The 15,499-nt window shown below is 40.4% G+C and overlaps 1 protein-coding gene across 2 annotated transcripts in view; it reads right to left on the bottom strand.

Annotated features, from left to right (window-relative positions):
- The window catches only part of FAM81B (family with sequence similarity 81 member B), a 62,117-nt gene extending 46,923 nt beyond the window's left edge, over nucleotides 1-15,194 (bottom strand). Inside the window, exons 1-2 of one of the 2 annotated variants that reach the window (XM_075932121.2) lie at nucleotides 14,842-15,194; nucleotides 10,744-10,806 (exon numbers count right to left, since the gene is read on the bottom strand). In XM_075932121.2, the coding sequence (XP_075788236.1) occupies nucleotides 10,744-10,784 (41 nt within the window). In that variant the 5' untranslated portion in view covers nucleotides 10,785-10,806; nucleotides 14,842-15,194. Of the gene's footprint in view, nucleotides 1-10,743; nucleotides 10,807-12,181; nucleotides 12,242-14,841 lie in introns of those variants that run through there. The other variant, XM_075932120.2, reaches the window with a different exon arrangement.
- Nucleotides 15,195-15,499: the final 305 nt, after the last annotated feature.

The following is a 15,499-nucleotide window of genomic DNA, read 5'->3' on the forward strand; positions in this document are numbered from 1 at the left end:
GGGGATGGTATGGACTGTGTATGGTGCTCAAAGGGTATATAATGTCTGGCACAATGGGGCCCCAGGTGCTACCACAATACAAAAAATAATGGGGCATCGGCCCCGCATTGGCCCTTTAAGGATTAAAGGGAGAGGTATGAAGCAGTGGAGCCAAAAGCTGAGGAAGAGACAGACAATTAGGTCCCAGGTGGGATTGCATAAATAAGGGCTCCTGGAGAGAACGAGGACTAACACACTCTTGCTATAGCTGGGGAGCAGGAGGGACCTGGGTGCCGGGGAAGCTGAAGCAGGGGAAGAGCAGGCAGGGCTGGGGAGCTCTGGCCTGACGTCAGTCCCAGGTTGCAGGGCCTGAGGCAAGGCCTAATTGTAGTATGGCTGCAGGGACACAGCCAGTGATAGACAAATGCAGCGGGTCCACAACCCCTTGCAAATGACAAGTGGCCATTTCAGACTGCAGTTTGCACCTGAGGCAGGGGCTGTGAATTCCACTCCAATTCACCTAGTGAAGTGGGTTTTACCCATGAAAGCTTATGCCCTAATACGTCTGTTAGTCTCTAGGGGCATGTCTACACTGCAGCGTTATTTCTAAATAACTGATGTTATTTTGAAATAATGAAGTGCATGTCTACACTGCAAGTCATCATTTTGAAATAATTTCAAGATGGCGGACTTCTTACTCCGACTTCTGTAACCCTCATTTCACAAGGGCTATCTCTACACTGTAGAGTTTTTCCGAAATATTTCTGATATCCTGGAAAAACTCTGCCACATCCAGGGAATGCGTCTGCTCTTCCATTTTATTTTTTGGAAGAGCAGACATACTTTTTCGGCATCCCTGTAAACCTAATTTTATGAGGAAGAAGGGATGTTCCAAAAAGGTTTTTTTTTCCAACATTTGGCCCAGTGTAGATGGGCCAAATGTTGGAAAAGCCTCTTCTGAAAAAAGAAGCAGAAAAAGCTACACAAATTGCAATTTGCCTTGCTTTTTCCAGAAGAACAGTGGAGTGTAGACATAGCCAGGAGTAAGAGAAGTCAAAGGAAGAGTGTTTTTCCTTCAACTTCCTGCAGTGGGGACAGCACCAAAAGCTGCTTTAAGCTATTTCAACTTAAGCTATGCAATTGACGTAGCTCAAGTTGTGTATCTGTGCCCTGAGGTGCCATTGTTTTTGCAGATACAAACTGACATAGATACCCCTCTGAGACTTCCCTCTGTCCTGTCATTATGTCTTGGTCCTTACCTGGAGTGACCATTATTTCCTTTGAGAGAGTAGTTCAGTAGTTCAGCCCTTGTGACCTTTGTAGGGTGGTAATTGATTACATTTGTAATGGTAGTTTGCTTAATGATGACACTTTTCCATTGGAAACTGGACAGAGATCCTGAATTCCTTTCACATCTGACCCCTTAACAGTCTTTAAACAGAAAACATTTCTAGTAATTACTAATGCTAACTGGGTTTGAACTGGGAACCTCGAAACAAAACACCTTATGTTCCATTACCAGTCCCGTGAGTCGTTCAATATTAACTTTACTCACACATTTGCACGGAGCCGAACAGAACATCAATGAAACAATGTCGTTTTAATGCAGAACTGTTTCATAATGCATAGTGTGGTCAGAAATTATAGTACTTCTGGACTTGCACAATTTGTACTTGCTCTGGTTAATGTCTCTTTCGGTAGCTTACGTTTAGCAATAAAGAAAATCAATCCAAATAAAATTTGTCCTTGGATCAAGGATTCATTTACCTTACTATAGACATATTTTTATATCAGGTCTGCCTCTCTAGTGACCATTTTGTATAAGTTTACAATTCTCATTTACTATCATAGTGAGAAATGGGGACCATATTGCATAATGGTCTCGATGTCCTTTTCCCCCTCAAGGTTTTTGCACTGGGTCTATCACTGTGGTATCTGAGCACCTTGGTGGATCCACTACTAAATCTTTCCATACACACAGCCACTTTAGAGCACCTATGAGGAAGACTCCATTCACCGTGAAGAGCTCCTACACAGAAAGAATTAGTACATGGGCTTTGCACAGGGATGAATGATTTTTGTGTGTGTGTAAATTATTCCTCTATCTATTCACACACAAAATTTTCTTGGTGCTACTGCGGTTGGTGTCCTGATCTCCACAGAGCACAGCTCTATGGTGTACAATGACTGCAGCTAAGCCACCTTTCTTAGGCTGTCTACCTACTTGACTATACTGTATAGCAGAATTGTATTACTACTGCCATTCAGGGCCGATTTGCTTGTGGATGTGGGAACATAGGACTGTGGACAGAGGGATTATTTCACAAACACACAGAGTGAAATGCAACCAGCTCTGGGATGGAATGAGCCGGATATTTAGGAACATGTAGCAAAACTACACAGATAGTCTTGAGTCAGATGGGAGGAAGAATATCATAGCCATTAGAAATGGCCTTTTAGATAGACAGGCCCAAGCTGAAATTTGATCAAGACACTCTTATTCTTGTAAAAAGTCCCCTGAGATCTTTGAAATACTGCAAATAGGTCAGAATCTTGGATTTACATCTCATCCAAAAGACCACTTGTATCACGTCTCTTAATTTAACTAAAATGGCATGAACACAATACCTTATAACATGGTTTAACTGAAATCCATAATTGAATAGGAAAGAAAATACCCAGATAGTAATCTGGAAAGAAGACAGATGAATTTTCCATTATTATGATCTTTACTTTTTGAATGCTATATATAAATGTTCTGCTATAAAAATAATTTAAAGAGGAGAAGAAAGTTCAACTGTCCTGCTCAATCAATACAAAAAATGCAGAGATGGCAGTTACTGATTGATGTGTGCCTAAGGGTAATCCACAACAAATTTTATAACCATATGGACTATAAAGATATTCTGCAACTGGCTCCTGGGCTCTGTGTGTGTACCAAGAGTTGTTTTACATTTAGCTGTGCAATTATGATTTTAAAATAAACATCACCATTGCCAGGCATGAACCAGCAATGGAACTAAACACTTAATGTCAGTCACTGCTCTGTACAGTTTAAATGTCAAACTGACCTCTTAAGATTGTGTATGCTGTGCATTATCAGTGCCTGCTAAACCTTGATTGCAGAAGACTGACTGAGAATCCTGCAGTGTAATTCAGATTTATTTAAAATCTTATTTTTGTTTTTAAAATTCATTGCTGTTTCTCAAAGACCATCTTGTTTAACAAAGAAAAGGGCTCCAGTAATTGTATGAAAATGAAATTCTAATAAAGCCTGTTGACATATTAGCTGTCTGACTAGAGAAAGATTTTGAGTTCCAGTTACTGAACATCAGGGTACGGCTGGACTGCAGGAGTTTTCAGGATACTGTCCAGGGAATGTGTTTGCTCTTCTGCTTTTTGTTTGTGGAAGTGCAAATGTACTCTTTCAGAAGCCCCTGTATTCCTCGTTCTACGAGGAAGAAGTGGGCTTTCGAAAGAGGGATTTTTTTCCAACATTTGGCCCAGCTTAGACAGGCCAAATGTTGGAAAAGCCTCTTCCGACAAAACAATCATAAAAAGGTACCTCCTGGAGAGAGGTAAATGGCATGGATCAAAGCCATCTGGTACTGCCGAAGTGCTCAGGTTGGTGAACAAAGGTGCTGAAACCTGATGATCGAGTCTAAAAGTGGGATGAAATGCAAGATTCAATGCTGGGCGAAGTGTAGTAGGAATGTCACTTGAAAGAGGTGATCATTGGGAGCCAGAGAAAAGTAAAATGTATAGCTCTCTTCTGAACCATATTAGTATTGATCACTGTTACTAATTATGTAGTATTTCATGCTAGAACCATGCTGAGTAGATGGCTGAACAACTATCTGCAAAAGAACAAGCCATGATTCAGCAGTATAACATGCAAAGAAAATCTACTTTCTTCTTCTATCAGATTTCTCTTGTTAAGGGCCTGATCCTGCAAGATGCATAAGGCCTTCAGCTCCCTTACAATACAGAACATTTGACTTTTTCTCTTTTTTCTCCACAGCAACTACTCTGACTTGTTCTGTTGGAACAGAAAAAGCCCATTAGTGTAGGTTGGACCTCCCTGGTCTGGCACGGTCGGGACCTGACTAGTCCCAAATGATAGAATTTGCTGGACCAAGGGAGGTGTCCCTGGCTATGGGTCCTGAGCCAGCTGGTCCCCTGCCTCTGACCCCCTCTACTCTTTTTCCCACTCTGCTGCCACCAGCCCTGGCCCTGGGGCTGCCTTTGGTGGCTTGGGTTCTTCGGCCCTGGCCTGCACTGCTATGTGCGGCCAGATTTCCCCAGCCCCATGCTGCCATGGGTGGCCAAGCTTCTCCCTGACTCTATCCTGCCACCGGCTGTCATGGTTCTCCGGCTCTATGCTGCCATGGGCTGCCACAGACAACTGGGATTCTCCGGACCCTGACCAGGTGCTGCTGCGGGTACCTGGGCTTCTACAGCTCCCCCCGCTCTTCTGCAGGTGGGGTGCCAAGGTTCTCTAGTTGCAAGCCCCAGCACTGCTGTGGGGCTTCTCCAGTCCTGCTGTCTCCAGCCCCACCAGGCTGCTGGCCCTCTTGCCATTTGGCTCCGGGGCATTCTGGTCCAGGAGCACCTGTGGTCCTGCTGGACCATGGATGTAGCTGAAACAGAGAATACCCCTTTTCAGAGGTGCTACCTACAGCTTTCAAATACTTTTATATGTAAACAGCAAAAATGGGAGCATTTGCTGCTGATATTTTGCATCATCCTTCAGATTTCCTCCACATTTTATAAGGATTTTATTTTTCTTTCTCCAGCCCACCACTTTGTATGGTATATAATGCTGATCTAAGAGGGCAGTATGGAAATAGAAATCTGAGAAAGTGGTTTACCAGATTCTCGAACTATTATAGAACTTTGAATTGTCAAAAAATGTGGTAATTTATTTACCATAAATCACTGTCACTGATATTCATCTTGTTGGCCCAGCTGGCTTGAAATAGAAAGCTTTGGTCATGCTTTTGGTAGAATGAATATAAAACTGAAGAACTATATCTGCTATATTTCTAAACCAATTTTCTCATCAATTGCCTTTTAAAAATATCTGAAAACATGTGTCAAACTCCAAGACCTCCTGAAATCAGGCTGTTCAGGCTGTAATCATAAAACTGTAAAGTTTGTTGAGATTTCATTTCATTCTCCTACTAGAAATGTTGGCTTCATTAAAGTGGGCCTTGCCATGTTTGTTGAGATTTTCAAAGCAATCTAGTTGTTTGTTCTGTTATCATCTTCCTAGAGGGAAAAGTGTGCAGGATAGTATCTTGTTTTGATACGAGGTATACAATGAGGGGAACAAGTTTTTTAATATATGACTATTAAAAACTGTTGCTGTGTGTGTGTTATGTACCTACAAGTGAAGGCAGTAAGGTTTGTGGTTGTCCTTGGTTCCTGAAGGAGATCATTCCACACTTGCAGACCAATCTCACAGAAAGTTCTGTCTCATGCACAGATGATCATCACTCTTCATTTGACCATTCCATTATCCCAGATGAACAGCATTGTCAAGCATGGCCTTCATCACAGAACTTCTTTTAAATCTCTTGGGACCAAGTCATGGAGCACTTTGAAGATACAGATGAAACTTTGAACTAGATTTGAAATTCTATGAGAAACCAACATAGAAAGCTCTGATATGCTTGTGGCTGCCTATTTTGCTGAGATGTGCTGCAGCATTTTGTATTAGTATCAGTTTCCTAATGCTGACAAAGTGATAAATAACTAAGTCCAGGCCTTCACCTGCCAGGATGCGAGAGAGTCTCCTAGTCAAGTGGAGATGTTAATAGCATCTGTGCATAATGCTTCCTATATGAGAGCTCAACATAGGTGAGGAATCCACACGTACTCCTAGAGATCATGGAGTGAACTGATCGATCATAGGTGTATATCTTCAGACTCCACTGCAAATGCAAGCTCTTCAATTTTTTTCCTCTGCCTGTCAGCATCACTTCGTTTAACTGGTTCAAAGAGCAAGCAACAGCAAATTGCATCAATACTTTGGGGGTACAAATTCAGGAGTGCATTCTAGGCCCAAAGAGGTAGGCTAATGGAAAATTGTGTTTATAATAAACACAATATACTCTTTCCAGAGGAATAAAAAGGAGTCTAAGGCAGTAAAATTAGGTGACAAAGTAAAAAAGCTGTCATAGGATCAGCTATATTACTCTTCTAACATCAGTTATGAGAGGAATCTGAGAGATCTCTAGAAGCACTAGATCCCTCAGTGATCAGTAGTATTGCTCTGCTCTCACTGCCATCACTGAAGAGTACAGATGCCAAGATATACATATATGTGATCCCAAATCATTAAGATCACATGGCTTCTTTGGAAGATAGGCAGAGGAGAGCAGAACTCTGGGTTGTTAGTGACCATTGCCCCAGTGAATCAAACAATATCTTTAAGAAAAACAATGGGAAAATTGAGACATTTTCTTTTGGAAAAATTTTCCTAATATGTTACATTCTGGATTTTTTCCTTTATTTGCATGAAAACGATATTTTTGTTTCATTAGAATTCATCTGCTCTTGCTACTTATTTTCTATCTGAACTAAAAATTATTCATCAGTTACATTGTAACCATTTCCACAAGAGTCAATTATGATGCAATTCTATAATTCTGACAATTCTAAGTTTAGGCAGCCAAGTCTGAAATAAAAATTAACACAAGAACACATCAAGTAAATTCATGACAGGAATATTTTTAGATGTCATACAAGGGGTAGTTAATCAGCTTTGCATTACTTCAAGTTCTTTTATTTCTGCAAAAAAGAATAATTTAGCATGATGGCACTTCACAGTCATGAGTAATGAACATGCTCCTTATATTCAACTCCTAGAAACCATGAATGTTCAGTCTAGAAGCAAATACATCCTCATTTCTCTGAATATTAAACAAAAAGTATTACGTATTAAGCAGAATAAACCTATAACTTTTACTAGCTAAACAGTTTGATGGGGACATTCGATATTCAGCCATAAAACACTTTATTTGCATGAACTGTCTATTGCCTTGACCCTCAAACTGTCATAATGAACAGTACCACATAACATTTGTTTTCCAATGACTCCATCTTACTTTTTGTCTAGTTTAGTCCTCATTAAGACGTGAGTGATATCCTACTGGCTGAGTGTTGGGTCACTGCAGAGCTTTTCATTCTCTCTGCCATAGACTTTAGCACGTTATGGAAACAGTGCTCTAAACTCAGCAACCTTGGTTATAGACACAGAGTGTGAATGATTCAGGAAGTGCAGTTCTGTGGTGGACATTCTACTTGGAAGGGCACTGCAAGGACCACTGCTGCTTTTCCACAAGAGTGAATTCCTTTTCCAGCCCAACTGTTTAGCAGGCACAGGGCTGGGAGAATGCAAATTGTACACCTCTGCACTTGTGAAGGCAAAGCTGAGCCTGGAAACTGAACCAGAAACTTTCATCAGAGCGTGGCTCACTAACTACCAGGGCAGCCTATCTAGCACTTTTTTGTTGGTAGTATTATAATGCAAAATATGCAGCACATGACTAAAAAGGAGGTTAAGTACAATGCTAAAAAAGTAAAGATATTCCTTAAGTCTGAAAAATAGCAGCTATCACTCAGTTGTTGCATGACTGAGTTCACTGACTGGAAGAAATCATAAATCATTTATCCTATTTAGTTTTTTTAAATCCATATCTTAGTAGATTTTAAATGATAACCTAGTGGCAACTTGCCAATGACCTTGCATCCTGAAAATTGTTTATTATGAGAAATCCTGTAGTTTGTGCTTTTGATTCAGTCCTGCAGTTCATTCATGTCAGCGATGATTACATCATTTCTAGTAATTTTTAAATAACTCCAGCTCTGCTCTGAGATCCAAAGACCATCTCCTGTTATATGCTGGAGGAGGAAAGATTGTGCAACAATCAGGCAGGTTCAATGCCTCATCGCATTGATTTTTGCATGGCATGGCAGTGATTTTTGCTCTCTCTTTACTTGGATGCAGCGAATATTCCTCCTTATTCCAGCCTAGTTCTACTGATTGATATGCCAGCTATGGCAATGAATTGCACTAAACCTTACTGAATTAAGTTTAAGTATGTTAGGAGTTCATTGTATTAAAAATGCAAAGCTGATGTATTATTTTGTGATTGTAACTTCTCTAGGAAGAAGACACAGCCAATGTAAACACTGGGAAGTGTTATTAGCCTCAGAGGATTGTTTTAAACAATGTGCCAGACAAACCAAGTAAAGAGGATTTCTAGGAAATACCTGGAAGGAGATGAATGCAAATCACCATGTCCAGATATGCAAAGACCCTCACCATTTGAGGCTTTGCCCTGAGAAGGGGATTCTTGTCTGGCTGACTACTTAGTCATAGTCTCTGCAGATCAAAGACCCAAACTGTATTCACAGAGTGAGTCACAGATTCTTGTGTGTGTTTGCTTGAGCTAACAGCTGCTGTGAACTTGTGATCATAGAAGAAAACTCCTTTGTGAAGTTTGAAGGACTACTCGGTGGCCACAGCCCTTGTTGGATCTGGAAGTGATCTCTGGTAAAGTTATTAGCATGCATGTAGGATCTTCTGTTTTAATGTTTTCTCTGAGATGCTGTCACATTAAGAATAAATGCGGTTGCTTAGAAAGGAATGTGTAGTAATTGGTTCTCATCGGTAATTACATTGAGGCTTCTGAGGAGAAAAAGCAAAGGAGGCCTTCTTAGTGCAACTGAGAAAAAGGTGAAATATAGGCTGTTAAGAAAAAGGCTAATATACTAGGATGTGTTAACAGGAGCATTGCTTGTACGATATTGAAGAGGGTTGTCCCACTCTACTCAGTGAGACCTCAGCGACAGTATTGTATCTAATTTTGGGTTCCACATTTAAGAAACATTGTAGACAGTGCAGAAAGGACCAACAAAAATGATAACAGATTTAGATAACCTGACCTGTGGAAAGGTTAAAGTAGGCATGTTTAGTCTTGAAAATAGAAGATTGAACATGGTGCTGATAAAACTCCTCATATATGTTAAAGGCTCTCTGCTAGAGAGAGGCCCTCTGCTGGAGGCCTTGCACTCTACCACACCCTTCTCCAAGAAAGAGTAGTAAAGGTGGGTCCTCTAGGTTGCCTAGAGAGGCTGCAATAAGCACCCAATTGGAGCCCAGCAGGCTCATGTAAAAGTAGCTGCCGGACAGGGCAGATCAGTTGCTGGCTGGAGTCAGGGGAACAGGGATGGTGCTCCTGGCTAGGTGCAGGAGTGGCACTATCTGGACAGAGAGCAGAGAAGGGGCACCTGGATGATGACTGGGACTCAAAAAAAAAAAAAGATTTCAGCCCTGAGGTAAGAGTGAAACTGAAAAAGCTGGGGCTAAGAAGGGAAGAGGCCCAGAGAAATGAAGCAGTAAGTTAAAAGGAAACAGATGGTGGTGATTGCTTTGCAGGATCCCAGGGTTGAAATCCAGAATAGTGGGCAGGCCTGGTCCCACCCACCAGCCACAGGTAGAATGTTTAAAGCCCACAGAAGGGGGAATAAGACCTCAGAAAGGACCAGCATTTATCTGAACTGTGTTAACACCAGCAAGAAACTGAACAAGTGACTCAGGTGGTGGACAGGGGTAAGGGAAGCTGGCTACAGAGCAAAGAGTCACCAGGGAGGGACCTTGTAGCACTGCTCCGTAACATAGCTAGTACCATTGGAAGCTAGCTTCAAAGGTGCTAAGGATAATCAAAATACTGCAATAGGTCCTGTTGGACTGATAACTGAGCCTGGAGAGAGAAGTCTGGACCAAGATGTTATGGAGGGCCCTGTGAAAGGCCCTAATGGATTTGTACCCTGGAAGGAATCTACTTTGTTTGAATACCTACAGACTCTGTCCATGGCTCAACCCTCACTAAAAAGTACTTGAAAAATTTAACTACCAACAGAGATCACATCAAGTGAAGTAAAGCTGGGAGACTGCAAATGCAGACACTCAACCACAGGGGCATTCATGTGAGGTGAGTGGTACTGCCACAGGTTATTATAAAGAAGATGGTAATCAATTGTTCTCTGGAGGCAGTTCAAGAAGTAATGGGTTTAAATCTGCAGCAAGAGAGATTTAGGTTAGATATTAGAAAAATGTTCTCAGTATAAGGATAATTAAACTCTGGAACAGACTTCTAAGAGAGATTGTGGAATCCTCTACATTGGAAGGTTTAAAAGCCTGTGAGACAAACCTGACAAGGGTGGTCTAGGTTTATTTGTACCTATCTCAGAGCAAAGGGCTGGACTCTGACACTTCTTGAGGTCCCTTTCACTCCTACACGTCTATGATTTTATGATATCTTCCAGTTACTCACAATTCAAAAGTCTAATATGCCTTACTTTCAAAACACCATGGAAAGTAAGCTCTTGCAAAGAGACATGGACCATGGAAGCAACCAGCTGAGTGATTTTTTTTATTACATTCTGAAGAAAATGGTATGATACGGTGGAGGCAATGCATGGAATAGAACCTGAGCCATAAAAATGCAATAGTTCTCTTTCTTTCTGCAATTCAAGGTCCAACCTAGATTGCCCCCAGATTAAGTACCATTGATATAGAGAGCATGAATCACAATTAGCAAATACATACAAATGAATCCACATTGTTCCCTGTTCACCATAGCTGTAGTGATAAGTACAAGACAGTGCTTTATGTCCAGGATGCCATTAAATAAGCCCTTGATTGGAATAAATTTCTGTTCAAGTTGTGATTATAAGTAATTACTGACTTACTTGTCAGGATAGTTAACCAGCTCAGTGGAGTTCTCTGACATGTTTGCTTGAAGAAACTCCTGTCTAAAGCGAAGGTTAAAGTGTTTATTTGTGGTTTTCATGCACATAACTAAAACAAGCATACAAACAATACCATTGTTTCTTAAACTGTGTTCCGAGGCACACCGGTGTGCCGCGGAGAACAACAGAATTCAAGAATTCAAAATGGCTGCCCTTAAAGGGTCAGGTGACCTTTTTTTTGCTCAACAAAAAATTCTTGGTGTTCCTCATAAAAAAATTATTGTTTGGTGTTCCTCGGTCTTAAAAAAGTTTAAGAAACACTGATCTATACCATCTATATTTACAGGACAGGACTTCACGCATTAATATATATTTCATAGACAGCAAACATTCTACAACGTATAGTAGGGAATTAGAAGAGTATTGATCAATTTCTGATTTCCATTCAGGGAGAGCAAAAGACCAGACTTTGGCTATATCTGATCAGCAGCTAAGTTCCTTAGCTAGAGAACACAGACACAAAGTCAAGAGAGTTCAGAAAAAGGGACATGTCTGAGCAAGTTGGGAAGGGGATAAGGCAGATCTCAACACTGCTGTCATAATCCTCCAGCTGCCTCTGGTCCCTCAGTGGCCAAGATTGCAAGTTAGAGCAGCCTACTTGCCCCAAAGTCAGGGGTAGTATAGATAGGCATAGTCCAAAGCAAGAGGTAATATGTGGAATAGCTGTTCTTTTTGTAAGGATATAGCATGTACCTGTGACTTTCCATACAGGGCCTGAGAGTGAACTGCATGTCACAGTGAACCAGGCTCTGGTTTCTGTTGGGTAAGAGTTATGTACTCTTTAAATTCAAATACTTTGGTTAATCAAAAACATCCATAATCAGATTCTTGACACCACTTTCTCCTGCACACATTCCCCCAGGGCTGGGGGAGAGGAGAGTCTGGCCCTATTTTTCACAATTCTGACATGGTGGGACAGGATCTTCTAGATCCAAAGCTAATTAAGAGAATAATTCTGATAACTCTATATTTATGTAGTTAGTAGTGGCATGTATCCCTGAGTATTCACATTAAGACTTATTCCCTCCTAAAATTATTGTTCTTTGTAACTACCAACATATAAAGGGAGTAAAAATTTGTAAAGTACCTCATTCTTAGTTCTTACATATGATCTATGAGCTTTCTCTGCTTTTGCACATTGTACAGTATAAAGCTCATTGGTGCTAAGCAGATCACCATTAAGAGCTGCACAAGATCAAAAATGTATACATAGGAAAAAAGTAAAACACTCTTTTGTTATTAAATGCTTATTACAAGAGTTCATAAGTCAGATACATTTAATTCTACACAAAGACTATACTAAAATAAAGAACTAAAGATGATAAATGTAGTCCCTCAAAAGTCAGGAAATGGATAAACATAGGGCTTTCTATTCTACCTCAAACTCGGAAAGAGAAATAGGTCTGTTCATCAACCAGTGAGTGTTCTGCTTTGCATTAAATACTGGGGCAGTTGCTCCCATTCTAAAAGATGCTTAGAATTAGCATCTGTTTCCCTGGAGATGTTGTGATGTCATCTTTCCAGCCCTGTGGCACATAGCTATAACCTTGAAGTTCAGTGAATAACGCTCCAGAGCAGTTACAGAATTTTTTAACCTGGAGGACTGCCTTACATACCCAAGAGCCAGCTCCCACCGATACACTGAGTTCCTTCAGTTAGCACATTGTACCTCCTTAAAATGAGCTTTCACAAATAGGCTGCGATCTAACTACTTTTGTGAGCAGGTGAACTGAGTTTTAGTTATTTAGTGCTTATTCCATTGCTCTTCAACTGTGTTTCTCAAATTAAATAGATTCTCATAGAGTAGAATCTTAGACATAAAATCTTAGGATAAATAATTAAATTACAGGCAAGCAGCGGGGCAATGTGCATATTATTTAGCAAGCATATTTCTTGACAGAATCATCACACATATTTCATAACCATTGTGATATATAGCCAATGAATATTTATTATTTAAAGCTGTTATCTGTTCTGTACTGACAAATAAGGAAATCTTAGTGGGAGTTTTATTAATAATTGATTAATTATTGTTAAACAAGAGGTTTCCAAGCAGTGAGATAAAGATCAAAACAGTAGTTTAGTAGAACACTTTCTTACTAGCAGCTCTCATACTATTCTTGTGCACAAGTGTGTCTCCTGACATAAGTAAATCTAGGCGGAAGCAACACTTGCAAACAATATATATAATCTTTTGACTCTAACCACAGAGAAGAAAGCAAACTGCTCACTTTGAATTCCATTTAGTTCATGTCTATAGAATGTATTAGTCCCTTAGTGGCAGGGTTAATTATCTGTGACAAGCACCTATGCTAAAATTAACCTGTGTTGATCTTATGCTGACTGTAATTGATGAAGAATGCCCCAGAGGGAGTGAACAGAACAGATAATCTAGTGATCCCTCTCTTCCCAAATCCAGGGTATCTCCTCCACAAAGATCATGATGAGTATTCTGTAGAATAATGATAAAGGACCCAGTATGGCTATTCTTATGTTCAGTGTTCAGCTATAATTTTTTTAAGAATCATCATCATGTTTAGTTCAATTATGAATATTTCAGTTATGAAAATATGTATTCATGACGTGATCATAATATAATATAATATAATAACAGAAAACTATTGGTTGACACGAACCAAAACAGGTCAAAGGAAAAAGAAAAAGAAAGAAAAAGAGTAATCCAACTGGTAAAGATGCCTTGTAATAATAAAGACTCTCTCTCTCTCTCTCTCTCTCACACACACACACACACGCACGACAAATTCTGCTAAACAATCTTATCAAAGTCAACGAGTCTGTCACTAAGAACTCAGTTTGGCCACACACTGTAGCCCTGTCATCTTAGTCATAGAACAGATGGACTCTGAAGAGTTACTTTGAATGTAAAACCCTTTTTCTAATGTTACTAGATATTAAATCATATTGTAGCAGATGGGTATAAACCACATCTGTGTGTTTGCAGTTAGTTGTTTGCACTGTATCACCTTATTTACTGTGACTTCTACAAGGGTATGATAAAGAATTTATCACTATTTCTGTAAGAAGGAACTGAAATAGTGCTGCATATATATATATATAATAGCAATGCAGAGAAAATAAATTATTTTATAGCTAGAAGATTTACCCAGTGTTGCTTGGTTCCTTAACTCAATTTTTGTTTTGCTTCATTTGAATCATTGCTCTGGGATGGGGATTGGTCTGAGGGGTTCGGTATGCAGGATGCCCGTGGTAGAAAGGACAACCCCAGCCCTCTCTTACTGCAGCAGCTTGGGGTTAGTGTGAAGTGTCTCTTCACAGCTGCTGCAGCCGGAAGAGGAGTGCACGTCCCCTGGCTAGAGCAGGTCCAGGTTCATCTGCCCCCAGTGGCCCCAAGAAGAGTGAGGAATGCTGCAAACTATGCCTAACCAGTGACTGGGAGGGAGGCTTGGGACTGGGGCAGTCTGGACTAGAGGCTGCACTCTCAGCCAGGCTCTTTCAACTGTCTGGTGATTCTGTATCTTTTTTGTATGGTTTTCTGAGAAGCAATCTAATTCTTGGCACAATCAACCCTTACCTTGCTGTAAGTTATGATAAGAGGAAGGTGTATGACAAATTCGGTGGTGCTAGCTTTTACTGTTTAGGAGGAGTTCTTGAACAGACAGACACACACACACACAAACACACAAACTCTCTAAAATATATAGCAGATGAAGGGAAAATAATATGAAAAAGAAAGGATCTGGAACAATGTATAAAGTAGGGGTGCTGAAAGACTTTGTCCAAATTGTAAATCCTATATATAATTGAAACCACTTCAAGCCAGGGGAGCAGCAGCAACACCAGCATACCTACTTCTGGCACCTATGGTCAGCAGAATATTAGTATTGCATACTTTAACTTTGTTATAGACATTTCATCAAGATAACAAAATAACTTTCTACCTGATAGACATTGAAACACCCTGTATTTGTTCTGTTTGCTGTTAGCTACCGTAAGTCTTTGGAAGGGCAGAGAGCCAAGGGTTGTTGATATATTCTCCGGGTAACTATCGTACATTACCTTGCAGCTGAAGTTTTCTTTGTTCTTCTTTTAATTCTTTAAGTCATTTCCATGAATTGTCTCCATTCACAGTGCGAGGGAGCTCCAAATGCTTTTGTCAAGGGAACAGCTAAACTTTCCCAAACACAGCGTCCCCATGCCATCATCAGTCCATCTGCAAGGTCACTGGGCAGCTCAGAAAAATGGCAGACTCCCCAGGTATATCTGCTGTTAAACTCTCTACAATTCTGCACATTTTTTGGATCAAAGACATTGTTTTGAAATGAAAATAAAACCAGAAGAAGCTGTTGGACTTGCAGACAGACACACAGGAGTCAGTCGTTCTCTGAGTCTGTTGGATCACTGTGCTGAGCCATTTGTGTTTACTCTTGTTTCTAGGTAACCGAGAGGCCTATTCAGATGAGGATGTGTACAGGAAAATGAGCTGCTGTATTGATCTAATGCTGTCTGTAATTGACGTGGATTCTGCAGACTAATGTGAAAGGATCTCCAATGCTCTTTGTTAGGGGGATGCCCTGGATTTGAGGAGAGAGCACAGGGAGCCTCTGCGCTCTTGCAGCGGTGCAGATATCATGCCAAGCAGTAATACAAGTGCATTACAAGAACTAATACAAGCAGTAATATAAGTGAGGACTGTAGCAGGGATAAAGAGTGTTAC

The sequence above is a fragment of the Pelodiscus sinensis genome, chromosome 6 (assembly GCF_052426305.1).
Source record: "Pelodiscus sinensis isolate ZL-2025 chromosome 6, ASM5242630v1, whole genome shotgun sequence".
NCBI lineage: Eukaryota > Metazoa > Chordata > Testudines > Trionychidae > Pelodiscus > Pelodiscus sinensis.